This window comes from Centroberyx affinis, unplaced genomic scaffold, assembly GCF_046629955.1.
Source record: "Centroberyx affinis isolate AG114_WGS23_722 - 3 ecotype Tasmania unplaced genomic scaffold, CSIRO-AGI_Caff_v1 ptg002694l_1, whole genome shotgun sequence".
NCBI classification, from domain to species: domain Eukaryota; kingdom Metazoa; phylum Chordata; class Actinopteri; order Beryciformes; family Berycidae; genus Centroberyx; species Centroberyx affinis.
In genome coordinates this window covers 347,419-374,933 of record NW_027280872.1, presented here as the reverse complement: position 1 = coordinate 374,933, position 27,515 = coordinate 347,419, and the positions used below count along the sequence as shown (strand labels likewise).

Below are 27,515 nucleotides of genomic sequence, written 5' to 3'. Positions count from 1 at the left end.
ACTGTTTAGTTTCTGTATGAAACATCTATGATGGAAGGTGCCCATTTGCTAACCCCAACGACACACCCGTACTCAGGCACTCACCCTGTAACATTTAGATTAGGTGTCTGGTGAATGGTGCTGCCTGTCTGATGGTCCTGTATGTTTATGCCAGTGTAGCCTGATGTCCTCTACGGCCACCATTTCTGGGTTAGTACATCATTCTTTTGGCACCTGAATTGGGCTTCTGTGTGAATGCTCGCCCTGAATTATGAGACAAGAGCTTTTTCACATCCCATTCTGTGTGTTGGTTAAAAAAAGCATATTCAACCCCGTCATAGCCGTTCTATATTCAAGCCCTTGGCAGGTGCTGTGCATTCCCCACCAGCTCCCAGCAGCACACCGCAAACCTTTTCCAATCTGCTACAAGACGAGCGTGTTTGTGTGAATATCAGTGTGTGTGTGTGTGTGCAAGTGTGACGCCAACTGTGATCCCTTGAGAACAGATAAATGACAAAGAGGTGATGCTTCCCGTCTCCTCCTCTCTTCCCTCTCTCTCGTTTCAGGGGACAGTGGTGAGGAGGAGGAGGCAACGAAGGAAGATCTGTCTGTCGGTTTGCCTGATGCCCCCCCCCCCCCCCCTCCCTCAACCCCCCCACACCCCCTGCTGAGCTCCAGGTCCCCGGGGACGGTTGGCTCCTGAAGATGCCTCTCTGTCACAATGCTGACAAGCCAAGGGTGGCCGTTCTCCACCTCGGCCCGGAGGTGACGGAGCTGTCGATAAGCCCCCTGACCTCAGCGCCACTCACTCTGTCAGAGAGCTGTCAGTCTCAGGGACCTGACACATTGGAGAGGGATTCACATCCCGGGGGAGTGTTGTGACACACAACACACACACACACACACACACACACACACACACACACACACAGAGGCATTCGAATTCACAGGCACAGACACGGGTGCACAGGGCATGCACACACACCCCATTCACCCACGCATGCACCCGCACACACAACACATACACAAAGACCCTGTCACTCAAGCAAGCAGGGTATGTGATCTGACACAAGGTGGAGGGTGCTTACGTAACACTTGATTCATTTCAAAGGTGTAATTGGATGTCTGTTTGGGTCGGGTGGAAGACGCTCTTGGCACTGACGATATCAAAGCAGACATTCATCAAAGGAGAGAAGTCTTTGCCAAAATAACTAATACAAACTGTTGTTTCTGGATGAAAATCATTCTCAAACACAAAAAAATTGACCTGATATTTTATTTAACACACAAAAAATACATTTCAGTTACATCGTTTCTATGAAAATGTAGTTCCAGAAAAAAGTAACTTCACCCAAAGTTAATAAAAAAAAATACTGCTTACTATCCTCGTTTAATGCGGACAGGAAGAAAATATATGTATTTTCTACACATTAATATTCCCAAAATAAATTGCTTTCAGAGGGAAAAAACACATTAATTCAAAATGACACATTAATTCAAAATAGATGCAAACTCGTGTTTCGAGCAAGTGGCTGTCTTCATCCTGCTAACAGTAACCCTGATTCCAAAAAAATACCCCAAAGTGAGATAGATGACAGATGCAGCACAAGCACACGTAACCTATTCCTTCATCTAGTTCAAAATACCACCTAGTCCAAATGGCCATCTCTTAACTTTCAAGGGCAGAACATAGTGCACTTGGTGCTTTGTGTGGAAGAACACTCTTTTCAAGTGAATTGCTTGAGGCAGCCAGATAATTGTAACATGATGTCTCTGGGTATACAAGATGTAAACTGAAGTCCCGAGGCCTCATGTATAAAACTTTCTGCATATTCACCACAACAATTTGCATATGCAAAAAGGCACAAACATGCAAACATACATTAATTCTGAGACTTAGAAAACACTGCTCATGCGACCAATGCAAATTTCTTGTTATAAATCACTGTGGTGCATTTTTGTGTGTGAGAACAAGCTTAATATCCACACCCCATCAACTCCCACAATTAGCCACAAATGGCTGTTGAAATGCCCTGTACTTGCTGGTTGATTTCTTTTTTTTATTTTTCATTCAACTCATTCTGTCCAACCAAAAAAACAGAGGCAGCATGTAGCCATAAAGTAAAAACAAACAACACAAACAAATAAAAAACTCTTCACCAGCTGTTAAGTGGATATTGGGTGGATGAGGTTGACTGAGTCCAGAGAAAAACATTACTTGGAGGCACTGGTTGGCGTTACGAGTAAAATAAATCACATGGTAAGAAGTGATGGCTATAATTTTAAAGTTCTGAAGTACGCACACATCAAAAGAGCCACAAAATTGTCAAGATAAACAGACTTTCTTGTGAAAATTTGCCATTTTCTTCCAACAGTGCCAAAGCAGTCATTGCTCATCAACATGTGCAAACATAACACACCCGATTTACGGTTAATTCAGCATTGGGCTGAATTGTTATTCCCTCCAGTTCTTAACAAAATGTTTATGTTTCTTAACAAAATGGAATGGGAAATCTAAGTCAACATATAATGCTGCATGCAGGAGCATCAGAATGACTGTTTTAAATTAAATATCATCTAAAATGTTTGCAGCTATGTGGCAGTCAGGGTTCAGGTTCAGGAACATCAGGTGACAGGCCAGGCATATAATAAATCATTCTCTTATTCAACTTTATTCCTTAGTGGTTGATTTATATTTGAATTTCAAAACAGATAGGCTATCAAATAATGTAGGTCACCTCATTTGGTCATGTTATAATAACCACATAAATTACACCAATATCATTAGACGAACAGTGGAACAAGAGCAGTGGAAAGACGGGCACTTTGTATATCCAACATTTTTTTGCATCAGTCTACCTTTACCATTCGGCATTCCTAAAAGTCCACAACCAAATTCACTCCAAAATATGCATGGAAAATGTGCAGTATTTCACACACTCTCACTGTAAACACACACTCAAGTTTGTTTTTTTTACAAATCCCAACTTTAGCATGGAAACGTTATCTATGCGTCCTTTTTGCGCATACACATTGTTTATTCATGAGGCCCGTGGTGTTGGTGCAGAGTGAGGCGGTGGTCCTTTGTTTCTGTGCTACACAGTGGTCCCCAGGACGAGGAGCTTAAGGCCTTGTAGTGCGGTCGATCCTTTAGACCGACCAGGAATGTAGAAATGAGAGGTTCTTGGCGTTCTTGGTGCATGTACACCCTCACACATACACACAGTGTTAAAGTTCCTCAAAGAAGGCCACTCTGGACTTGGTGCTCTGTAGTGTTAGCTGTGGAAGAGATAAAGACAAAGACCTGATAAGGGTTTTATCCGGGGTGGAAATAAACAACAACAGAATAGACCCGATTAGAGCAAAAATAATTAGTGACCTGCCTGGTAAATTAAAGGTTAAATAAATAAATAAAGCAAGAAAGCAAGAAAGATATATAGCAACTGTAATAACCAAATGGTTATGCATACAATGTCACATGATCAGGGACTAACATCACCTAAACCCTCACCTGTCGCCTCCCCTTTCCCTCTCAGTCTTCCTGCCAGGTCCTTCTGACTGTGCATTCACACTGCGAGCAACATCATCAACAAGTCGGCAGAAGTCCATTCATTTGCTATAGAGCTGAGCGACCAGCGAAACTTGGTCACTTTGCGCGATTATCGGCCGTCAGCAGCCAATCAGGTTTCTGTGCTTCTTCGTTTCCCTACCAATGTGATTTCGCCATGGTAAACTCTGAAGTGATTTAATTCTGTTCATTTTGAGTTTATTTCTGTTCATTTTCTGTTTATATTCTGTTTATTTTGAGATTTTTCTGTTAACTCGTCAAAACCATGCAACATCATGAAAGGCAATAAACACATGAAAAGCAAAAAAATACATGATTTTGGCTGTTCGAAACTCTGTAGCTGCAGTTTGCTATTCTGATGAAAACATACATGTGTTTACCCCAACCATGCCTCTGCCGAATACTTCGCTGAGCACATTTAAAAAGGCACTAGGGGAAGAAAAAATACCGTAGCATCAACTGACAGAAGATATGAATTCACATGTCTCTCTTGGTCAATCAAAAGACTTGAGCGCTCAGAAGGAGAGAGGATGAGTGGGGTTTCTTTGCACCCTTCCCTTGTCTCTCACACTCAAAACATACCCCGAAAGTTATTTTGGGAGTAGTCTGTAACCTGTATACATCGTATGTGAAGACATACAGCATTGTTGCACTGGTGATACAAATCTTACCTCAACGTATTCCCAAAGTGTCTACATTAATCCTGTTTGTAAGTTATTGCCTGAGAAATCTGCAGTGAAACAATCAGGGTTTACAAATCGCCCTGATGGACAAGAAATCTGTAGTTTGCCCAGATTCTCTGCTGCAGAGACAATCAAACAGACAAGGAGAGCGAGATGGGTAGAAGATCAATGTCAGTCAGAGAAAGCACCGTTAATGGTTTTTCCCCCCAGGTTTAAATGAACTGGTGATGGATTAATTCAGACCACTGGCTGTCTATTAACCCCATGCATACATCTACCCATTAGCACATCTAACACTGTATAACTAGCCGAACTTCAAATTGGCTGGGCAAACTTTTCCCTCACTTGAATGACTTTCAGGTAAGGGAATTAAAGGAGCTGCCAAAGTAAATATTAGACTGGGGTTGTAGGAAGACAGTTTGGGACATCCTGGTTATTTCTGGGGAGTACATGAGGGTCTTAAGCCAATCCAAATACACACTGTGTGGGAGAGAGATGGATTTGCACCGTAATGTTTACCTATCACCTTCTATTTTCCCTGCTGACAGGCAGCCTGAAGTAGACTTGATGTGTGAAAGCCTGTTGTGTGTGTGTTTGTGTGTCCAATCCTGCATTGTACTCTGCAGTACCCGCAGTCTCCATGCTGGAAAGGGCAAGCATTCCCTATTCAATGTCCAGGGTATTAGTGTTATGAATGGCACAACAGCAAGCCATTTCCAGAAAAGAAATCTTATGTTGCTCGATATGCAGGGGAGCACAATGATGGTTGACTTCCTTTGTGTTCCAGTTCACACAGCCTGGATGGACTGCTGTATATAAAAAGCATCTCCTCTCAATAAAACTTCACACAGTCAGGATCAGTGCAAGTCTTCTCTGTTGTGTCCAGAGTGTGTCGTTCAGCCGCTGAGAACGAGCTCTTCTGGCTGGCCCGGTGCTAACAGAGCAGAGCCTGTGGCCTGGTATGAGTGCAGAGGCGCTGGGCCGTGTCAAGAGAGTCCTGGGCCATTCATTAATCATCCATGGGAGAGGGAGCGTGGACGGACAGAACTTAGCCCGGAAACGCAGCCGGCCCTGACGCCTCTGGCTCCGAGCTCTGTGCTTCATTCCGCACTCCCTCTCCCTCCTTTCTTCCCCTCATCCTCATCCTCTCTAGCCTCCAACTTCACAGTGCATTCTAAGCCCTTTTTTTTAAGTCCTATCCTCACCGCCACTCCTTGAATCAATCTCACCTCCCTCAAACTCTCTCCATCATCCTTCGAACACTGTTGATTAACCCCAGCCCCCCCATAGTTCTCACTTCCCTTGCTGAAGTTGACTTTGTTCCCTCTGCCTTCCTCTCCTCTGCAGCCGCATATGCCCCCGCCCCTTCCCTCCCCCAAAGAGATGAATGCTAGATGCCTCCAGTTCAATTAAACCAACACTTTTAACTTAGCTCTTTCTCCCCCTGCATACCAGAGGTGCCCCCATCCATCCAAATGACTAATCGGCAAGCAGAAATCAATTAGCAGTACCCTAACAAGTATATGTCACACTGGGGGAGAGGAATGGAGGAGGGGAGGGCTTTTTTGTTACACAATGTGCTGAGACGCATAGCTCAAAATTTAATTTGATACTTTCATTGAAATTACAGAGATACTGGAGGGCTAGAGATAAAGGGGGCTGAGTCTAATCTGGTTGTTCATCTGAGGACAGTGAAAAAAAAATCTCCTTTTTATAACTATTTCATTGCCCCTGACCAATCAATTCTGAGATGTTCAAATATCCCTCAGCTGTTGGAGGAGTTTGTCTTTTTTTTTTTCATACTCCCTTTTCTTTTAATTTCATATCATCGCTATGCCGGGCTGTGATGAAAAGCACTGCATACGCATGCATTCGAGTGAGACGCAATATCTATTCTTACAGGGGGAGCCGACATTAGTTGCATACCAAAACGCAGATTTACCCCTCCATTGCTGCACAGAGAATTTTTTTTTTTCTGCACTTGAGACCTGTAATCACAGTGCACTTTTAGAGGTCGTTGTAGAAAACTTGAACGATCGCTCCCCCTCCCAACACACCCCCAAAGGCACACTCACAGTGGGGCTCCATCAAAGAAGAAACGCGAGCGAGAGCAAGAGGCAGAAACATGAATCTGGGGCCAAGTAGAGACCATCGCTATTAAGTGTTGCTCTAAAAATCAATACCTTGCCTTAAAATAATATGATGGTGAGGCGTGGGTGTTGTAAGAGAGATGAGTATCAAATTTTTGATAGGCAGTTATCCTTGTGAGATCAGTATAAAGGTTTTTCAACGCAATACATGTATAGGAGGTGATAAGGCAAATATGAAATGCTCAATATATTTTTGGCCATGTGTGTATGCGCCTGTGGGTGGATGAGGCATGGAAGGGGAGAGTGGAGTGTGTACATAGTGTGAGGAACATCTAAATAGTGATTTTCAGCATATGTATGTGTTTGTATGTGTGTGTGTGCACATGAATGCGTCCACCGTGCCAGTAGCTGGCAGCTACCTTTTTAAAGTTGCTGTGCTTGCTGGTCCCCTGCTCAGTGTTCTGGTTGTGAATGATGTCCAGTGGAGTCTCCCTCTCTTTCAGCTTCAGGCTTTCAATCTCTGTCTTCAGCTCATTCAGCTGCTCCTGCAGGTGCTTGCTCTTTTCCATGTACTCCACCCTAAACGTGGACAAATCGCAGGTTGGGGGACAGTTTAGGAGGATGCCATTCACTTAACAGATTTGGCTTTTGGCGCTTTTTAGTTGGCTTCACTTTAGTCGCACATTTAGCACACCTAACTCTATAGGTGTTCATAAACATTCAACCGCCAATAAAGGACTCATAGTGTCACCACTCACTGCTTTCAATTTGAAAACCCAGTGTAAAAATTCCTGCATTTAATTCATTTACAAACATGACAAGTTAGACCCAGGTAATTTATTCAGTTCCGCAGCCGGGGTCGTACTTGTCGAGAAGTAATTTTGCCTGTCTGCAATTATTGGCACCAAGAGCTGGGGAAAAAAAAGCCTCGACGTTGGCAGTGACATCAGTGACAGCTAATGCTGGGGGTCAATTGCTCTCATGAACTCCTGAATTAAACTGTGCATACTAAAAAGTGAAAGTGTTCCTCCAGAGTCAAATATTGCATCAAGTCAGATCTTACACAGATTTCCGGGGTACTTAAAAATACTCTGAAAGGGGCATTTATTAATTAATCGTTATCACTTCTACTGATTAACTGTTAAACCACTAAAGGGTGCAATCAGGCATGTGCTATAGCTCTTTAAACGACAACGATCCACATAATTGCAAAATGCAGACTCGCTGGGACCCAAAGCGTCATGCGGCGGCAGCAGAAGAGGGCGGGCCACTCACTTCTCTTTCTCGATCTCCATGGAGAGACGCTTCATGTCAGTGTCTTTGAAGTCGAAGCTGAGGTTCTCCCTGCTGAAGCTCAGATCGGCTGGCATGCTGTCGGCCAGCAGCGCTGGGGGCTAGGAGGGGAAGCAGAGTCGGAAGGGAGGGAAGGAGGAGGTGTAGAGGGATTGACAGAAGGAGGGAGGAAACAGGGGGCCAGAAAAAGGAGGTTTAAAGGGAGTGGAGAGATTAGGAGGGAATGAGGAGGTAGGGAGAGAAGGAAAAGAAAAGCCAGAGGGAGGGATGCAGAGAGGAAAGGAGACAGAGGAAGTGAAGAGTTAGGGGGAATGAGCGAGATATACATGGGGGATATGATAAGAGGGAAGGAGACAGGCAGAGGGTGAGGAGGCGGGGGAGTTTGGATGTGAAAGATAGAGACATAGAAGGGAGGGAGAGGGTAGAAAACGAGGGAATACAGATGGAGTGGACGAGATGGACGAGTGGAAAATCGGGGTTGTTAATGGTGGTGATCAGAAAGAAGACGGGGGACGGGAGGAAGAGATGGAAAGGATGTGCGTAAGTAGGACAAGATGTAGATAGAGAGCACAGTTGAAAGGAAGTGGGGTGAAAAAAGACAGATGAACGCTTTGATGAGCACAGACCATGAACACACAAAGATATGCTTTCAAATGATGTCTCAAATGCGTTGGCCATATGTCATTTTAGGAGACAGACTGATAAGAAGTGGACCAAATATACAAAATAAATGGAAATCCATTGGTTGCCATGTGAATCCCAACTACAGTGTGGATATATTCGACACAAATATGGTCTGGCAGAGCATTCAGGGCCATTTGACCGAAGCCAACGGAAATAGGCACGGAGATTACTGTGTATATGTGCAAGTGTGTGTGTGTGTGTGTGTAGACTTTTCACTCATAAACTGATAAGTGTATAGTGGTGTTCCAGTTGCAGCATGTCTTTGTACGTATGTGTGCGCGCGACTGTGTGTGTGTTGGCTCTTCATTCATAAGCTGATAAGAGTGTAGTATTGTATCAGTTGCAGGATGTCTCTATATATATTTGTGCGTGCATATGTGTGTGTGTGTGTGTGTGTGTGTGTGTGTGTGTATAAGCTGGTGAATGTGTAGTGGGTGGGTTTTGTGCGCGCTGGCAGCTCTTGCGTAGGCTGACTTATGTGCTGCCTGTTCTTATGCAAGTATCTTCTGTTTAGTGCGGGTGTGCAGGGCCATGTGTGTATGTGTGTCCAAGTACTGTCTGTGTGTGTGTGTGTGTGTGTGTGTGTGTACACTATTAGGAGTCAAGATAAAACTGTCAAAACTGTGTGGTCACGGTGAATTCCCAAACCAACAGTAGCAACTGATATTCCCAATGGAGAAGCACATACTTTTATGCTGTGAAGCACTACTGCATGTGCTTCCCTATTGGGAGTATCTATTGTGTGTATGTGTGCCCATCAACCATCAATGTGTGTGTGTGTGTGTGTGTGTGTGTGTGTGTGTGTTGTTTGTGTGTGCAGGTGTGTATACGTGCCCTTCCAGTGCAGTGTATTCCTGTTTATTTTGTTTTTGTGCATCTACCTCTATGCCTTTGGTCATTGTGTTGTGTATGTACGTGTGTATGCCTGTGTGTTCTAAGTGTGTGTGTGTGTGTCCAGGCTGTTACCGTATAGACAGCCTTGCTAGTAATTTCTAGCAGCTTGTGCTTTGCCCTGCGCTCTGACTCCCTGGCTTCCTGCAGGTCCTGTTTCAGCTGCTCGGCCTCCTTGGTCCTGAGGGACGAACAGACAGACAGATGCAGTTAATACTTCATTTCACCCTCCAGTCTTCCAGGAGAAACAGAATTATCTAAATTGAATCCACAATTATCTTACATAATCAGTAATTCTGTTCTTGGCGTGCCAGGAATGTCACTTTGTTATTACTCAGGTGATCAATGTATCACCCTGGTAGACAATCATCTCTGACTACATCATTCCACCAACGTGTTGGCACACTGAGATTAAAGAACTTCAGGGAGTCGATGAGATTTCTTTTGATTCATTTTTAAAATGTTCCAGAAAATTCAGCGCTTCCTCGTTGATGTGGGGGTGCTATGTGCCTCAAGGGCTTGAGTGGACATAGTCATTTACATGTCGAGTGCCTCAGGTTCAAATTTCTCTGGTGCAGAAAGTGCTCATCCAGAAAATGCAGTTATTGGCAAGTGGTTAATGGTGCCCATTTGAAATGATTGCCTAATAAATTGCAAAGCAGAGGTTTAGAAGTGATAGTCTCAGTATCTATGTATACCGTCATATTATGAAAATGACTAAGTGCTAAGCTTCAATGGACCTGCATCAATCAAGCTTTGCAGAGTGCTGATCAAGGATCACTCATCAAGTCCCCTTAACCATCTGATCTGTACAGATCTGCAAGGAAAAAGTCGAGCAGCAGTTATTCTAGGTACTTGATAAATATCACTCTTGGAGGCTTAAAAAAGAAAGCAGTGAAATTGCTTTATAAGCACAGGACAGATAAATCAAAAAATCAGTCTGAATGCCTCCAGGGTTTCAGAATAAGTAATAAAGTAAGTGTATTTGATTGAGGCTTGCATCATCAATCAATATTACTGCTAACAATTAACTAGTACAATTAACTGCTGTGCCTCCAACCCAGAGGAAGGCTGGTGAAAAAAGGTTTCTCTCTTTTTCCTGTGTGGGTGTAACCACATGATTACCTGCATCTCAGCTGCAGTGCTAGGACAAAATCTTTGAAATTAAATGATCTGAAACAAGTCAGGAGTTCTCTTTCTTTGATCAGGCAACTTAAATGCAGCTGTATGACAGAGCTCTTGCATATATCGACCAACTCCTGTGCTGTTGAGCAAACCAACCAAATATTCGTGCACCTTGACATAAAAAGGTTTGGCAACACAAAACTTGGGAGGCTCATGAGCTGAGAGGAGGTTATTTGGGAACTGTGTTTTGATGCTGCTGTGAGGCAACTTCCTTAGATCGAGACATTCGCATTTCAAATGGAGGGGGAAAAAAATGTGAAACTTGGAAAGTAAGTAAAACGTGGGAATAACTTCTCTAAAGATCTGTGAATTATGTTTTGTGTTTGTGTGCGTGACTGTGTGTGTGTCAGTGTGTGAGAGAGATAGAAAGACAAAGAAACAGTGAGAAACCAGGTGTGAGCGAGACGGTGTATGAGCGCACATGTCGATGTGACAGAGAGACAGCAACACAGGGACCAAAGCTGTAACAGAAATATATGCACTGCAGCTTGCATGTGTGTACGCCCTACATTCATCCCCCCCTGCCCCTCCCTCCTGTACCCACCTCCTCTCCGACTCCTCGGCCATCTTGAGGGCCAGCATCTCCGCCTCCAGCATCTTCTGCTCCATGAGCCGCCGCTCCTCCTGGCCACGGATGGCCGTCACCTTGATGCGTTGCATCTCCGTCTCAGCCTCGGCGGCTTTCTGGGCCAGCAGCTTGGCCTCCTCCTCCGCGATCTGGGCCTTTTCGGCCAGCAGGTCCGCCGTCTGCTCCGAACGCAGCTGGAGGGGAGCAGGGGGAGGCGGGGCATAGACAAGCAGGGGGAAAAGGATGGATAAAGAGGGGTATGGAAGAGGTGATGAGGCATTGGGGCAAAGGAACAGACGGCACAAACAGAGGTGAGAGAGAAAGTTAATAAAGGGGGAGGGGGGAGGAAGAGAGGAAAGAAGGGGGACAGTGGCGCAAGAGGGAGGGGGAAATTAGATGGAAGAATCGAGGGAGAAGGAGAGATGGAGGAAAGGGAGAAAGCGACAGCGAGAGATGTGAAGGCGAGAAAAAGAGCGAATGATAAGAAAAAGAAGAAAGACAGGGAATGGGAGAGGTGAGGAGGGAGGAAGACAGGGTGTCAAGTCGACATTATACTTTGACTGGTTTCAAACCCGGCTAATCCCAATACGATGGGGAGTGGATTTGATTCCCCAGTTGAGTCTCACCAGGGCTTCATTGGCCATGTGGGCCTCATCCTGCAGCTGCATCAGCCTCCTCTCCAGCTCGTCCCTGGCCCTCTCCGCCTCCTCCCTTAGCTGCTTCTCCCGCTCCAAACGCTGCCTCTCCACCTGACAGAAGGGAGGGGTGGGGGTGGGGGGGGCAAGTAGAAATATAGACAAAGCGACAAAGAGAGAGAGAGAAAGAGATAGATGGAACAAACTAAAGATGGAGCACTGATGGGAACCATAAAAGTCAACACAACAAAGACAGATACTGTGGAAAGTCTGAAATAAAATGATAGCGGCTAGAAAGAAGGTGCTTTGTCTCTCTGACTACTTCACGCCAATCCCTCCTCCCTCTTCTCTCTCTCTCTCTCTCTCTTTGTCCAGTATCAGTACCTGTTTCCTGGCTCTCTCCTCTCTGGCCTGAGCTTTCATCTGCTGCACCTCCAGAGAGTCCACCCGCCGCCGTCGCATAAACAAGTCGTGGTTCCCTATGCACAGCTGCAGGATCTGCACAAAAGCAATGGAATCAAGGAAGGAAACTGCAACCATCGGCCACCATAGCTGGTACATCCCAAAATTCAAATTCACCTGCCACTTTCACTACTTTCCCAGACAGCTAGAAATAATAAGACCAAAATTATGGTTTGCTGGTGGAGTAGACAAACCATTTCCCAAACTATTTCTTAGCATTTGGCGGGTGATTAATTTCCATCCTGAGTTGAATACAGAATGGAAAGATGAACTGGCGCTAGAAGACGTGTGGGGAGTGATTTTGCTCCAATGTACAGTATGTTAGTGAAATGTATCCCCACCTCCAAAATGATAATGTAGTAATAAAGTATTGAACTCACCAACTTGTTGACCCTCAGCCGTGAAGAGTTGAACTTGAAAACATTGGTTTTCTTGTCCAGAGGTTTGATGGTAAACTAAAAAATTGAGGAGACAAGAATCCCAGACTTTTGATCAAAACACGAGAGGAATTAGACTCTTTTCACATTCTAAAAGACCAATGTTCAGGAACTAACAATCTTTATTATGAATATTATGAATATCATTAAACCCTCGTCAGTAAACAGCGGTTCACACACCTCCTTGTCACTGTAGGAGATGTTGCGGATCTCGTTCCAGGGGAAGGAGCACTTGGGCGTCAGCCTGTTGTCCGGCTCATAGATGTGCAGACCGAGGGCGTCCACTCCCAGAAGAAGATCTGTTCCCTTTTTATTCTAAACCAAGCCAGAGCAATGAAGGAGCAGATGAAACCAAGCTTTTACTCTCTGTCTATTAAGGGACACTGGTGAGCAGCTGTGGGGCGAACCCTTCCAGCCACCCAAGCCAGCTAACACTCATTTCTACTTTCATTGGGCAGAGGTGGCATTACAGTAGGGCTGTGCAAAAAAATCGATACAGCTGAGTATTGCAATATTTTTTTCCATGATACCGTATCGATTTTCCAGCCCCTCGTATCGATACATTAAAAAAAAATTATTCATGTTTAAAACGGATTTAAAATGTCCTTAAATTTCCCTCAAATCCCTTTGAATTAAATAGTTTTGACTCAATTTGTCCGCTGAGTTATCAATATAATGTGATGTACATATTAGACTACCCAGGTGGTACACAGCAAGTTGTATTTTCAGCTCTATTTTTAAATGTTCAGTAAATTATGTAGAGTATTGCAATGTATCGCAATATGTATCGTATCGCAATGTATCGTGATACAATCGTATCGTGACCCATGTATCGTGATACGTATTGTATCGTGAGGTACCCAGCCTTACATTACAGTGGCACAGCTTGGCACAATTAGATGTCAGTTTGAGTTGGGATGAGTAGTGCCAGCTGTGGGGGTATACACAGTCTGTGCTTATTTACCTGAAAAGCAATGCTACAGTGAATTACTTAAGCTGAGGTTCAGTTCTGGGTGGTATTTTAAAATGTCCTGGCTTTTTAGAGAAAGCATTGATCAAATCCAGAGCCGCCTCAGGTGAGTTCCTGTTTATTACTGGTTTGTTTTTGTTAAGTTATGACTCACTTGCCTTGAGAGACATTGGTCAGCCTATTACCCCGATACCCAATGTCATGCAAATGTGTTAGAGGGAGCTGTGAAAATGCTTGAGATTTAAATAATGCATTCGACTAAGGGACAATTTAGAACAGGATAGAGTCAAAGTACTATTCCCCTACTCCATTTCATAACAGCATGGTGAAAATGACACACCTCCTAATCTCTCATATTGGCTTAGTGTGACAAGATATAGTGGAGAAGCCTCGGCTCACCCTGATTAAAAAGTAATTGACGCCATACATGTCCAGGTCCTGAGCTATTTTTAAATACTCCATCTCAGCTTCATCCCTGGTTCAAAGACACACAGAAAGAGAAGGAGATGGAGAGGGATGGAAGGGGATGAAGGAGACAGGGAGGGAAGGAGGGAGGGGGTGGAGAACAGAAGAGAAGAGAAGGGAAAAGAAAAGAAGAGAAAAACAAGATCAGACCTCGTTTCCTCTGCCTTTGTGTGTGACATCTGTCATGTTGTGTGATCTATAAAAACTCTGACACACACTACCAGTGAGGGTGAAAACATCAGCACTCAAGCACCAACACAAAACACAACCATAATTCCCCTAACAGGCTTTAGAGGTCACGCTCGATGGGAGAGAAGACCAATTCTGAAGCCTCCAACACTCTTAATACCGTAATAGTGAAAACAAATGCATGAGGCTCTCTTGCCTCCCCTCTTTCTGCTGACTGGTTGCCAGATCTGTTGCGATTTCAGGGTCAACTCAGCAAAAAAAAAAAAAAAAAACTAAGAAAACAACATTAGCATACTTTGATGGTTGAGAAAAAAATCAGGCCATGCTGCCGCCTCAACTTTTAATAACCGGCTGTTTGATATGGGTGGTTGGAAAACTGCTGGTTTAAGCTTAATCAAATTTTAAAAGGGACAAGAGAGCATTACGCCAAGTAAACAACTCTTAACTAGGTTGGACAATGAGCACATTATTACTTTAGAGTGGGTCAGAGGAAATTTAAACAGCTAAGCATGATTTATGCTGTGCAACTGCAATGCATTACAGTTTCAGTCTGTGGAAAATATTAATGTGAGGATGTGCATGACATGTCAGATCTGATTACTATGATGTTGTGCTGGCCAAAAAAACAAAACACCAAAAAAATAGGCTACTGTAAATAACACAAAGAAAACAAAAATCATCTGTAAATGCTAAAACAATATAAATCCACAGGGGCCAAAAACAGGAGTGAAATAAATCTTTAACAATATGATGACATTGGGTAGTTATATTGTTCTAGCTCAGAAATGTTTCTGTTCAATGCCCACAGATAGTCGGGGGGGTTGAGTTCCCCGCCTCTGGAGCCACATCCTGCCAACGTGGCTTTCCCTATTATGTCTCCCCTACTCTGTATCCCTCCCACTGTCTCAATAAACAATAAAAATGCTAAAGGAGAGTGGAACACCAACTCTCCTTTAAAGGTGCAATAAGTAAGATTTTTACTGCCTCACAGCACGAAATGACCGTAATATATCTGCAGGGGTTTGATAGGGTTGTTGATCAAAACCAACGACTCGACGATTACTTCGCCAGGTGCTGAGATTTCTGCCTTTCAAAACTCACTTTGCAGCCTGTACTCTGTTTTGGTACAAAAACTCCCCGCCCATTGGAATTTCAAGACACTTCCAACTATGAAACTAGACAGAAGTGGTACAGCTCAGTCAGTACAGCTCAATACTTTACCTCGTCCTTCCCCTGTGCTCGACATAACACGCTGTGATCCTCACCTCCCACATTTCCGCAGTCATCTGGTACAAGTTAATCACCTGAAATGAGAGAGACAGATCTATAAACATACATGTAGACGTGCAGAAGTAACATTCTGCTAGGCCAAACATCAGAAAGTAGGTATAGAAAATAATACAGAGATGCCATTGCTGTTGACTAGTGCTGAAACAATTAGTCGATTAATCGATAAGTCAATCGACAGAAATTAATCGATTTGAATCGTGATACTCGATTCATTATTTTAGTCATTTATCAAGTAAAAATCAACATTTGCTGGTTATAGCCTCATAAATGCAAAAATTTGCTTGCATTTCTCATTTCATATCATTATAAAATGATTACTTTGGGTTTTTTTTGGCTGCTGGTCAGAATAAGTAAGCAATTTTAAGACAACATTCTGGGCTCTGGTAACGTCTGATGAACATTTGCCAATATTTTTGACATTTTCTAGACTAAATGATTAATTGATTAAGCAAAAAAATAACTGATAATGAAAATAAGGTTTTGTAGCAGCCCTACTGCTGACCATGTGCAGGTTACTTCTGGTCAGAATGGCAACAGATAACCAATGCTAAGGAACCAAAAAACCAGGGAAAACCAGCTGTCACTCACCCTCTTAGGCAGCAGCTCCTCTTGAGCCAAGAAGCCAGGTTTGTGAACGTTAGAGTCGTAGTCTCCGTACTGCAAAATTGAGTGTAAGTGCCAAAAGAATTAAAAACACTCCAAACTAATGGCCATCATCCAGCATCCCTCCGATAATAGCCCAGACTATATCTCCCCTGGGAGTTGTTCATAAGGTGAAGCTCCAGCGCTGGCAGGAAGAAGAGGGCTGTCATTGAGAATGAATGGAGGCCGGTCTCCCGTCAGGTCATTAACTTGCAACTCACACCCAGTGGCCCAGTTGTTGGGAGACTGTGTCATTAAATGATGCCATTAGAGATATCTCAGAGAATGAGAATAAGGTAGGAATGATATCAGGCATGTTTTAAAAGGAGATATGATTCATTGGCGGTGGGGAATTTTCTTTAGGCTATTGTGAAGCTGTGGTGGAAACACTTGAATTACGGAATTGGCTATGGGGTTTATACAGTGGGCTGTGGCCGTGCATGTAATGTCTGTTCACCTGCATGTGTGTGTGTGTGTGTGTGTTGCTGCGCACTCTGTGTATGTCTGTCGTCACTTAGATTCTGTTATCCAATCCAGTTGTCTTTTTGCTTGTCTTCTTGATTTTTTTGTTGGTTTGTTTCTGTCTTGCTGTTTTTGTAACCGTTTGGAGTTTTTACCACAGCACGATCATCATGGCACAAGAGACTAATTCAAGTCATTCAGTCAGTCAGAATGAGGCACTTCACTCCTCCTGGGCATTATTAAACTAAATCATCTGTGTTCTTTATCAAGCAATATCTACTTACTAAAAAGAAAGTAAAGTTGTATTATTGTGAATATCTAACTTTAACTATGAATCTTCACATCTTGGTTACAAATTTTCACACAACTCACACACACAACTTCACATGACGTCACACGACGTAAGAAATTATTTCTGGGTTTATCACCGGAGAGTTTGCATGGATTGCTGTATGTTCAGGTAACACATACTGTGACATTTTCTAATAATCTAATGAAGCACATTATTGAATAAGTATTGCTTCTATGTATGTATGTATGTAATATATTATAAACCATGTTTGCTAATAGTTCAGTTGCAAGTCAAGTAGCCTAATGTTACTGTATTCTCCATAGATGTTATTAAGGCAGCTGAGCAACTAGGGAACCAAAGAGCTGAGATCATATTCAAATAAAATGCTAATTTGAAATTGCATCTCCTCTTTCGTGTATTTTTTAGAGGACAGTTCAAGCCGATGCCCTCTGGGCGCCACTTTAGAGTGCTTGACTCAGGAGTAAAAGAACCAGTGACTCATTTATTCTCGCCATGATTAGATTGCTTTAAGGAAGAATCTACCCTTGGATACTCTTACATATCTTCAATTCGTGATGTTTAGTGCATTCTAGAAGTTATTTTGTGATGAAGTGTTGTAATTTACTTTTTTTTGGTGTACCCACTTTCCCTCCCTTTCCGTTGTCTACTTCTACTTCAGTTTACTACATTTCCCAGAATGACTTTTCGACAACCCCAGAGAACGGGTGTGAACTTGTTGCTTTCAATCAAAAGTGTCTTGTGGCGCCGTTGGAAAATACCTCAATGTGACTTCATGTTGTCTACATGAAAATGGGCCCAGAAATGCAACGTACATCCCCAACTGCTGTTTTTTAAAAGTGTTTTAGGGTGGATTTATCCTTTAATTTGCACAGGAAATAATGGGGGCTTTTGACTGCTTGTCTGGTCTTAATCAACTGATGTTTTTCTGTATGGTATATGTTGTGATGTTTTATGTTTTCATTGTGGTTTTTTATTATGTGTGTACTGGGTTTTGTTATTGTGCGTACAGTCTCCAAACCAGACTGAACTGAATTAAATCTGCACCCCACACAGACTGGAGGAGAACACCACACCACTGCACTGGCTAACAGGATGGAGAAGCCATGGGCCATTTATTTAGCTCCTTTCCCTTCAGTTTCCCATCCCCGCTGCTTCTGCTCCCTCAGTTCCTAACTTGTTTGTTTGCAACTGCTACATAATTGATTATATATAGACTTAGAAATATTATGGCATCAACTGTGGTACAGCTCAAGGAGAGATAGTGTGAGTGTTTTGACATTGCTCTCAGATGCACTCAGCTTCTGCACCTAGATTGCAATTATTTGAAACACCCCACACTGACAGCCATAGTCGACTCTCAGAGGACAGCTATGTGTCAATGATTTCACTCAGCGATCATCACCAACAGCACAATACCGACTACTGACTAATGAATGTATTCTGGTCAACAGAGCCTCTGTTGGATCTTGGAAATGTGTTTCTCTCAAAGCTGAGTCACCTTGACGAGGCTCTATTTACAGTACTCTAGTGACAAATACAGTTTCCCATGTCTAGCCAAAGAAATATATTTTTTGCCATGTAGCCTAAACAGACAAAATTTGACTTTGCTTGGATAGCATTGGTCTGCTATCTCCAAAGGTGGCCAAACCAAACCTAGGGCTACATTCACAATGCAGGCCTGTCATTCTCACATGCAAATTGCTGCTCATATCAATTTTTGATATATTTGAGATATTTTTGATATCTATTGTAGGATGTGACCCATATGCCATACCGATATGAAGTGACAGCGGTGTTGAAAGGACACACATGCACAGAGTAAGAACAAAAGACTTCATCTCCGTTTTTGTACCTACGCTTCTCCTGCTTGTTTCAAACACATTTCGGTTACAGTGTGTGCCTTCAAGTTTCGACTGAATTGTCGTCTATAGGCGTCTCCCCAACAATCAATCAAGTCAGCTATTTCACTTTCTTTCCGCTGGCTCAGCCAAGCTACCATGGGTGGCAAAATTATGACAACTGTCTCAGGTGAATGAAGAAAGATTTATTTGATTTCATGGCAAGGCTGAAAAATTCCAATTTGAGCGTTCAAATACAAATCGCATGTAGGTCACATGCCTCGGGATCTGATTTGAACAACATCTACATGTAGCATATAAGAACTGAAAAATGCGACTGAGTGCAGCTTTCTGCTGACTGGAAATCATCAGATCTGTGTGACATGTTAGGAAAAAAATCTTAATTGGGTCGATTTCAGCTGCAGTGTGAACGTAGCCTAAATGGAAAGCCAGATGTTGCCTGATTTAATTTTTCAAATTCTCTCTTCGGGTAGAAGGAGAAAAACCACGTTTCTCGCTCGTGTCATTCGGCCTGTGTGCGCCTATCAGCGTGTCATCTCCCCCTGTACTCGACTGGTCTCCTATCTCCCCCGCCCCCCGGTCGCGGTGGGGCTGAGGGAGACAACATCGCTCCCTACTCAGGCTCCGTGCCACGGCGACTCCCTCTGCATTTTCCGGAGCGGCTGTTTCTTGAAATTCCTTGTCAACACCTCCTCGTAGCACCGCACCCACACAGAATACAAAGCAGGAGGTAGTCTTCCCCTCTGCAGACCCGTAGTGGCTGAGCGGTCGACTCAGAGACCATACACACACACACATACAAACACACGTACACACACACATATACAAAGAAAAGGAGGGATTTTTTGGTTGGGCTTGTATAAAATGTAGAAATCATTATGTAACTGTAATGACTCACAGAACCATCTGATTTTCTTAAAAAAACAACAACAGGCAAATCAGACTGTGGTTCTGGGTTGTTGTTCTGATTTGGAACATTTCATACATTCTTAAAGGGCTCTTTATAGCACCAAAAAGTAGGGCTGAACAACTAATCGAAAAAAATTCAAAATTGCAATATGAACTTCTGCAATTTCCAAATGGCAGAGGCTGCAAATAATTGCTTAAGAAAGGGGGTTCAAAATGGATTTATAAACAAGGTTTTGTTTTTTTTAGAGCTCCAGGTAATCTTTGGTCCATGAATCAAAAATAATTTTGGTGAAAACTTTTCATCATACTCAAACTCAGTAAAGTTTTAACAAAATCACTTTTCTTTAAACAATTTTAAAATTCTTAAAATTGTATAACAAGAAAAACTTGATGCTATGAATCACAGTTTAATCAAATAGCAAATCACAAGATCATTCTGCCCATCATTTTGCAGAAGCCCACTATACACATTAAGTATCATGTCTATTTTTTCAGATTTTTGCCAAATTTTTGCTTTTTTCTAGTAAAATACCGACTAGTTTCCAGCCTCTAGGCCTCCTCTGATAATCACTTCAAACAACCTGAAAATGGAATATCATTATTTGGTTAAACTGAACCCCTTTGGTTAAGAGTGTATGCACATGTACACAGGTGTGCATACACATAGAGACAGTTATAAGGGAGTTAGTCTGACCATGTGTGTGCACACAAATTCACCCACTACTCCTAATTCCTATCATTCCTTCTATTTATTCACTCTCTCCAACTCATGCAGGGTAATGGCAGCTCCTGCTCGGCTTTCCACTGCGTTTGTTGTGAATTATACGCCACTTTCTGCTCTGATTGGAAACTGATTACACACGGGGAGTCATTGTGCAATTGTTCCCACCTGAACGCAGCTATGATTCACATCATGAAAAAGTCCTCCTTTAAAACATTAATATGTTGTCTTGGAATACACCTCTACGCACACAGGCTCTCACATACACACCTTCATGTCCCATCTTACTCTCTCTCTCCTCGCTACTACCTTCAGGCTCGGCATAATCATGATTAAAGATGAGTCAAGGTCCCACTGTGGATCCCACTGTGTAATACACTTCACAGGCTACTCTGTGGTTTCTGCACGAAAACAACTCAGACGAGAAGAAAAGGAGATGGGAGAACACTGCCAAAAACCTCTCAGCAGCTGCTTTGCCAAACAAGTACCTGTCTCCCCTTTATTATGGCAATTTAATCATACTGGCTCTAATCAAAACGGACTGATGATTAAATGAAAACAGGTTCTGGTCCCGTGTTTTCTGCCGTGTCCAGTTTGAGGGCGCCGACAGCAGAAAGCAGAAGTCTCGAGTTGATTTGCTGTTTTTTTTTTTTATCCGCACAGTCAGTCTCTTTCAACCGATGCCTGCTAAATTGGCATGGGAAGGCAAGTCTCGGTGGGCTCTCGGCCAAGTCTTTGAGGTAGAGCTGTAGTCTCACTAGACCCTGTCCACCTGTCAAAAAGCTGCACCTCACTCTGCCTATCTTTTTCTTCGGGGATTTCTGAGTGATGGGATCTTTCAACCAAAACGTCTGAGATCGCTTGAGGTTTATTAAGAGGGTTTTTTCCTGTGGTGCGATTTCCAAACATTTTAGGTAGCTGACTGTTGATCCTCAAGGATGAGGAATGGGTATTTGGCCATGCAAATGTTAAATGATGGATGGATAATGCATGGAAGGATGGACCACAGATCTTGTTTGAAAATAACTGAGAATAAACTAGTAAATTCCAGAAAGACTACTAACCTTGGCATGGACGGCATAAGAGGCAAGCAGCACAGAGGCCTCGGGTGGACAGTGAATCTCTTCCTCTAGGATCTTCCTCTTCACCTGGGGAGAGACCAAAGAGTTGGTTAGGAGCTACTACCAATTACGCTATATATATAACCACCTGAATAACAGCCTCCTCATTCCTCCTCACTTTCTGAACAGAAAAATCCATTTTCAAATTAACTACAGAGCTATATCTCTAGTCATTTAGTTTGTTGAATCAGAAGAGAAGCTATTCAATGTTGTTTATTGTAAGAGCGTTGAAAAAGTTCCCAGTAAGACTGGGTTTTGAGGGGAAACTCATCAATAAATCAGGATACTTCGCCCTTTGATCTAACATGACCCAAACACAATGAAAAAACAGAATGTCTTAGAGACAAGACTGACAATTAAATACAAGTTAAACAAGTTAAATACAACTTTCTAACTGATAACTCTGCTTTTGACAGCCAGAACCTTGTTGCCTGTTTTCATGTCTTCTTTAATCAATTTGACACATAAGGGAACCAAACACAGGTATGGGCAATGTTCAGGCACCACTGCAAAAGTGGTATTTGACAGCATTTAGGTCACGGTTTTTCAAAATATTTCTGACTTGTGTTTTCAGTGTCCACAAAATCAACTTCTTATATGCTGAGAACTGGTTCGCAAAAACTGCCAGCTACCACTGCTACATGGATGCCTCATTTTTATTTTATGGAGTTCCAGAAACAGGAAAAAAACTATGCCAAGTACATAAGAAGTAAGTGCCATAGCCACATGGGGACCTATTAGCCACCATGCCAAGAACTGCGTACCTAAGCCAAGTGCACTTCATTTGATCATTAAACTGCTCCAAGAGAGTCAGCTTTGCTAGTCAACAGAGCATAATGACAAGGCAGAAATGCAGAAGCCCTAGAACTGGCCAACATCAAATCGTATTAACAAACTCCCTTCGGGTCAAACTGCTACTCCTCGCCAGGTGTTTCTATTCTAGCTCCATCAGCCTTCAAGCTGATTCACTCTCAAACTCATGTAAGTATGTATGGAGTGCTGGAGTGCAAAGCTACAGCTGTAAACATGCTCCAGCCTTAGTTACGTAAGCGGGCGATATGATGCTTCAGACCGTATTATTTGCAAAGTCAGTCATGTCGTCTTCTCTTGTTGTGGACTAACAAAGGTGTGGAGCCAGAGGTGACAGTCACCAATCGTGGGAAGCGCTAAGAGGCTGAGGCTTCCAATCTGGTTTACAAATGAGGCAATGTTGTTGCCAAGACCGCGGGCCGAGGTGACGGAGACGTGTGTGTCTGTGTAAATTGCGCGAGTTGTTTGTGTGTGTGTGTGTGTGTCTGTGTGTCTGTGTGTGTGTGTGTGTGTGTGTGTGTGTGTGTGTGTGTGTGTGTGTGTGTGTGTGTGTGTGTATCTGTAGCCGGGTCGGTGATCATTTCTGATAAGCGCTAATCCAGCTGTCATGCCTGTGACACTATCTGAACAGAGGCCTGCTCCCGACATTATGGGAATTAATGAGTGTAGAGTAATAAGGAGACAGGCGATGCGAGGCACTAGACATTTGTATTCTTCTCCCCTTGTTGCTGTGTACCACTTTAACTGTTGAGTAATTTGTCGGCTGTAGTCTTTTGTGAGGAAGGTTTTCCTCTGAAAAATAAATAAATAAATTGCTTAAACTACCTCTAAACGGATTAAGGACAAAGAGGGACTTTTTATATGCCTTAAGTAGATAAGTGCCTCTATTCCAAAAAGTGAAGAACACAAGCACACTGCTGTCTTAAGCCGTGTAACTAAACCAGCACAATGAACTGGATATGACGAGTGGTATGGGGGACGACCATCCCATGGGGAATATGTCATTAACTGGGCCAATAACTGAGCCCTTAAAACCTAATTGGTAATTGATAAATGTGGCCGGTCGAATTGGACGGCGGGGGCACAGTTACAAATCTCATCTCTTGCGAGGGGAATAGTGTGTCGGGCTCCGCAGGAATTCCCCGCAGAGTATTAAGTGAGGAGAAAGGGCAGTGGTAATATGTTGCATTGATTCCACATGGCTGCACACAATCAGAGCGGCACAATGGAGAAAGTGTATTACAGAGAGCTATGCTCAACAACTTGCCAGAAAGTGTGTGGACGCCTGCCCCCTGTTGGCACCTGATCAGAATAGTAAATAAGCCGCAGACATAATGCATCAACTGAGTGACTGGTGGGCAAGCGTGAAACGCATAATCCCAACTTCACAGAGCATTTCTAGCCACATTAAAGAGTCAAAGATCAAACCTTCAAGTACTGCATGATCTGATTCTGCACAAATCCCAGTTGAACATGATCCCCACCCTCCCTCTCCCTCTCACACACACAAACACACACACTATGTTTTTCATTGTTATTATTTTCTGTTCAAAGAACTAACCTGAACTCACCTAGCACTTCAGAAAGATGAAACCCACTTCTAACCTCTAAAACTTGCTCTTAAACCCCTGAACACAGGAAGCCTCTGGGAAGACTGCGATCAAGCAAAGAAAGGGAAAGAAGCATTCTGCCCACTGGCCAGGCAGTAATCCACAGCAGGGTCTGAGAGGCATGTCGGATTTCAAGTTTACCTTTAGGACCTATAAGCCCGTGGTGATATCAAGTTGGACAGCAGAGAAAGAAGAGGATGTGTCAGTCAGTGCAAGTGAGCACAGTGATCTTTCTCATGAGGCCTTTGTGGTGTGATAGGCATGTATGGGATGGATGGGAAGACTAAAAGCTCAGTCTTTCAAGGGTGCATTCAGAGCCAAAAGAACAATATGCAGTTAAAAATCGATTTGAGTGCCTTCAATGAATGATTTTCAGACTGAGTTACCTTTAAAGTGTAATTTTGCACACAGTTTGATCTTCTCTCCGCCTACGACACGATTTTGAAAAATGTAAGGAAAGTGAGCGTGAAGAGCGGAGGAGAGGGGAGGGGGTTTGGGGTTGGTGAAAAGAGGAACGGGTGGTAACATTTTTTTTTTACCAAATGACGTATCTTAGGACAATTGTCCTTGAACACTGCTGCATCTCAAACTGAACACCAGCTGCTCATTTTAACCACCGGAGGGCGAAAATACGGCACCAGCACATTTGTGCTCAAATGTTGACAAACTACAATATGATTGTATTGCATTGTTGTATTTCATAACTACATAGTACTAAATACCAGTTTACAACTCAAAAGTTGTTTAGTGTGGAGTTACTCTTTAAAAGGAAAAACATAACACTAGATAAACAAAGTAGGAAAAAAAATGAATGTCATGTGAAAAGCACAATGAGAAAACAGTGGGCCTACATTATGTACATTACCTGTAGGAAGAAGAGATGCTGTGTGATATCTTGCACTAACTCCTCCTCCGCATTTTCGGGGTAGAACTTAGCCAGGAAGTGAAGGGTGATTGGTTCCTCCTTGGGTACCTCCTGATCCAAAACCTGCAACAGTGAACCAAAGATGCTGAAAATCAACATTCACACGGTGGGGAGAAGCCATTCCCTTTTCATTGCCACTGGATCTATTAGCTGGGTTTGCCTGGCTCATGTTGTGATTGTTTAGATCAGTATAATGCGAGGAGGAATGCCAAATCACGTACCTTTTTGTCCATCTTCAGCCAAGCCACTGTGTCCTTGATGTTGTACTGGAGCCCGAAGAACCACGTCTCCCTCAGTCCCAGAGTCCGGCACACCAGGTCGAAAAGGTCTTTTCCCTTCCATTTGACCTGCAACACATAAAGGGATCTAAACAATCTGCACCCAGGAGAAAAATAGACAACACTGAGCTAGGAAATTGGACTAGCTGTTACTGATTGAGCAGATATGTTGCCACCGGTCTTATGCAACATACGGATAAAAAACATAGAATAGTGAAACACCTACAAAACACTGGGGAAATACTAAGCAAATTCAGTCTATCACAGCTTGACATTGTGAACAAATGTGTAGGCTCTGATGAACAGATTCACTAAGCTTGCTTTCTGCTCATAATGCATATGAATAAGCAAGATGACAGAAGCACCTGATTCTTTAGAATGTAAAATATTCAGAGCCAGTCGTAAGAAGCTGCGTCTGCTTAGCCCAGACATATCAGTGCATCTATCCTATCCTAACCTCAGTCTAGTTCAAGGCAGGGAGCCATACATGTTCTCCCCATCCAGCTGAGAGTGATGAGAAAGGCATATCAGATGTGCATATCCAATTTAGATAGCTTTAATCTCAAACCTCTTAGCTAACCATGGCTGCAAGCTTTCAAGTGCATTCAAGGTTGGAGCGGAAGAAAGAGGTAAAAACTGTGTGGAATAGGGATATCAGCTCACCATGCAGGAGGGATGACAACTACGGCCAAAGTTGATTTAAATTAATATGCAGGGCTAAATGAAAATTCTCTGTCTAGATGAACAAGCCCCAATAATTGCTATTTACAAAACCCATAATTGATACAATTATCATCCCAGCACAGAAAATAGAAATTGCAAACCTGCAATTGACATTCTACTGCTCTGTGTAATTACCAACTGCAAACCTTGGTGGGGTTCCTCCCCTTTAAGTACAGAGATGGTCTCTGCAAGTAATTCTGATGTCTTTTTGCTCTGGCACATCATCAAGCAAACTATCAATGAAACCAGTGACACTGCAATGAGGCCCAAAAATGAATTTAAAAATATGGAATGATACCACCACAAGTTAGATTGATTTTTGATTCAAACCGCAGGTTGATAGACAGAGCATTTCAGTAAGTGCTATATTGGATTGGGCTTTGACATTGATTGAATTTTTCCTGATCCCATACCTGCGTAAGACAGAGCTGAATAATAATAAAGGCCGGTCTCTTAGATGGTCTTTGCTATTAGACCAACTACACCAGTTTCACTGCCTGCTCATAGTTACTTGCTGCCACCTTGTGTCATAAAAGGAAACTATCCTGTGTTTTTTCTTCTGAAGGACAACTACTATCAGCCCTTGGATCATGAAAATGAATTAGATTTGCAGAAAATCAGCTGATAATGCGTCCCACTTGACTCAAGAATTGGCAAAAGCAGACTAAAATATGTTCACCCTCATTCAATTGACATCAATAATAATAACATAATTTAAGCCCAGAATATAGCACTTTGCAAGGCAAATGCATTACAGAGCATGACACCTGTTGCTTGAGTCAGAGGGGGAGCTGAGATGGACATGCTGAGGTGATCCCACTGGGTAGGTCAGCCACTACATTATTCATTACTGTGTTATAACCCTTACAAATAGGTTGAATGAAAACATGCAACAGAGTCACACACACCTCGCAACTGAACTCCATATCAGATTCCATTGTGCTGATCCTGACGTTGAAGTTCTTGGCTTGTTTTCTCCTCAACGAGTTGAGTCCCATTTTTGCTGCTAAAGCACTTGCCATGATGAATAGCTAGGTCGCTATTCACTTTTCTGAAGTTGTTAATTCACACAGAGTGTGTACTGTCATACACGCAATGGGTCAAGGCATTATATCTATTGCTCTGCTTAGCTGATAGACGAGTCCTTTGGCATAGCTTGGTTATCCAGATAATCACAGCTGTGCATGTGACGACTCCAGGCAGCCCAGGCTTAGCTCACTCAGCTAACGTTAGCTAGTCTAACTCAAAATATAGTTAAATAGCTCATTATCAAACTTTACAACAGGTTGAAAATTGACATTTTCTTGCTTGAGCAATGTAATGTTCATTACAATATTATAATCGTTTTTGGTAAGTGACGATAGCTACCAATGAAAAAGTTAACAAAGAAACTTTACGTCAGTTAACATAACTTGTTACTATCAAAGCTTTGCTAACGTTAGCTAACTAATTATTGCATATCCAGTAACGTACACGCCCCTATCATGTACTTAAGTTATATCCACACCATGAAATCCGTTAACGTTTAGCTGGTATTCTCTCAGTGATGGGTGAATCCAGTAAGTCCCTTTTAAAGAGTACAACTGCAAAGTTCTGAACTCTGAACTGCAAACCCGAGTGTTGCTTATATTCTGCTAACGTAGTGCTAGTGAATTACTAGCTACCTTAGCTTGGAAGCACTGCTGCATTCAGGTGCTGTCCAAAATATTAGAATTAGTGTAGCTCACATGAACAATCCATTAAAGTGATAAAT

At 42.9% G+C, this 27,515-nt stretch overlaps 1 protein-coding gene across 8 annotated transcripts; it reads right to left on the bottom strand.

Moving 5' to 3' along the window:
- Positions 1-1,257: 1,257 nt before the first annotated feature.
- nf2a (NF2, moesin-ezrin-radixin like (MERLIN) tumor suppressor a) lies at positions 1,258-27,382 on the bottom strand. Of its 8 annotated transcripts, XM_071535346.1 has the most exons (16): positions 26,671-27,382; positions 24,983-25,108; positions 24,702-24,824; positions 21,360-21,443; positions 15,978-16,046; positions 15,321-15,403; positions 13,845-13,920; positions 12,656-12,790; positions 12,419-12,493; positions 11,961-12,074; positions 11,568-11,690; positions 10,918-11,135; positions 9,264-9,369; positions 7,596-7,714; positions 6,740-6,899; positions 1,258-3,258 (listed from the first exon to the last, which is right to left on the bottom strand). In XM_071535346.1, exons 1-16 carry the CDS (start codon positions 26,782-26,784, stop codon positions 3,208-3,210), a joined length of 1,776 nt encoding a protein of 591 aa, XP_071391447.1. In that variant the 5' UTR covers positions 26,785-27,382; the 3' UTR covers positions 1,258-3,207. The 8 variants fall into 8 exon arrangements, with proteins under 8 accessions (XP_071391447.1, XP_071391448.1, XP_071391452.1 ...); XM_071535347.1 differs by lacking the exon at positions 11,961-12,074; XM_071535351.1 differs by lacking the exon at positions 12,656-12,790.
- Between the last annotated feature and the right edge of the window lie 133 nt (positions 27,383-27,515).

Excerpts from the sequence above, each read along its gene's own strand:
- nf2a (XM_071535346.1), bottom strand. The coding sequence starts at position 26,784 with ATGGCAAGTGCTTTAGCAGCAAAAATGGGACTCAACTCGTTGAGGAGA. Across the intron at positions 11,691-11,960 it reads AGGAGAGAGCCAGGAAACAG|GTGGAGAGGCAGCGTTTGGA; the intron begins GTACTGATACTG and ends CCCTTCTGTCAG. Across the intron at positions 6,900-7,595 it reads ATGGAGATCGAGAAAGAGAA|GGTGGAGTACATGGAAAAGA; the intron begins GTGAGTGGCCCG and ends GTCCACGTTTAG.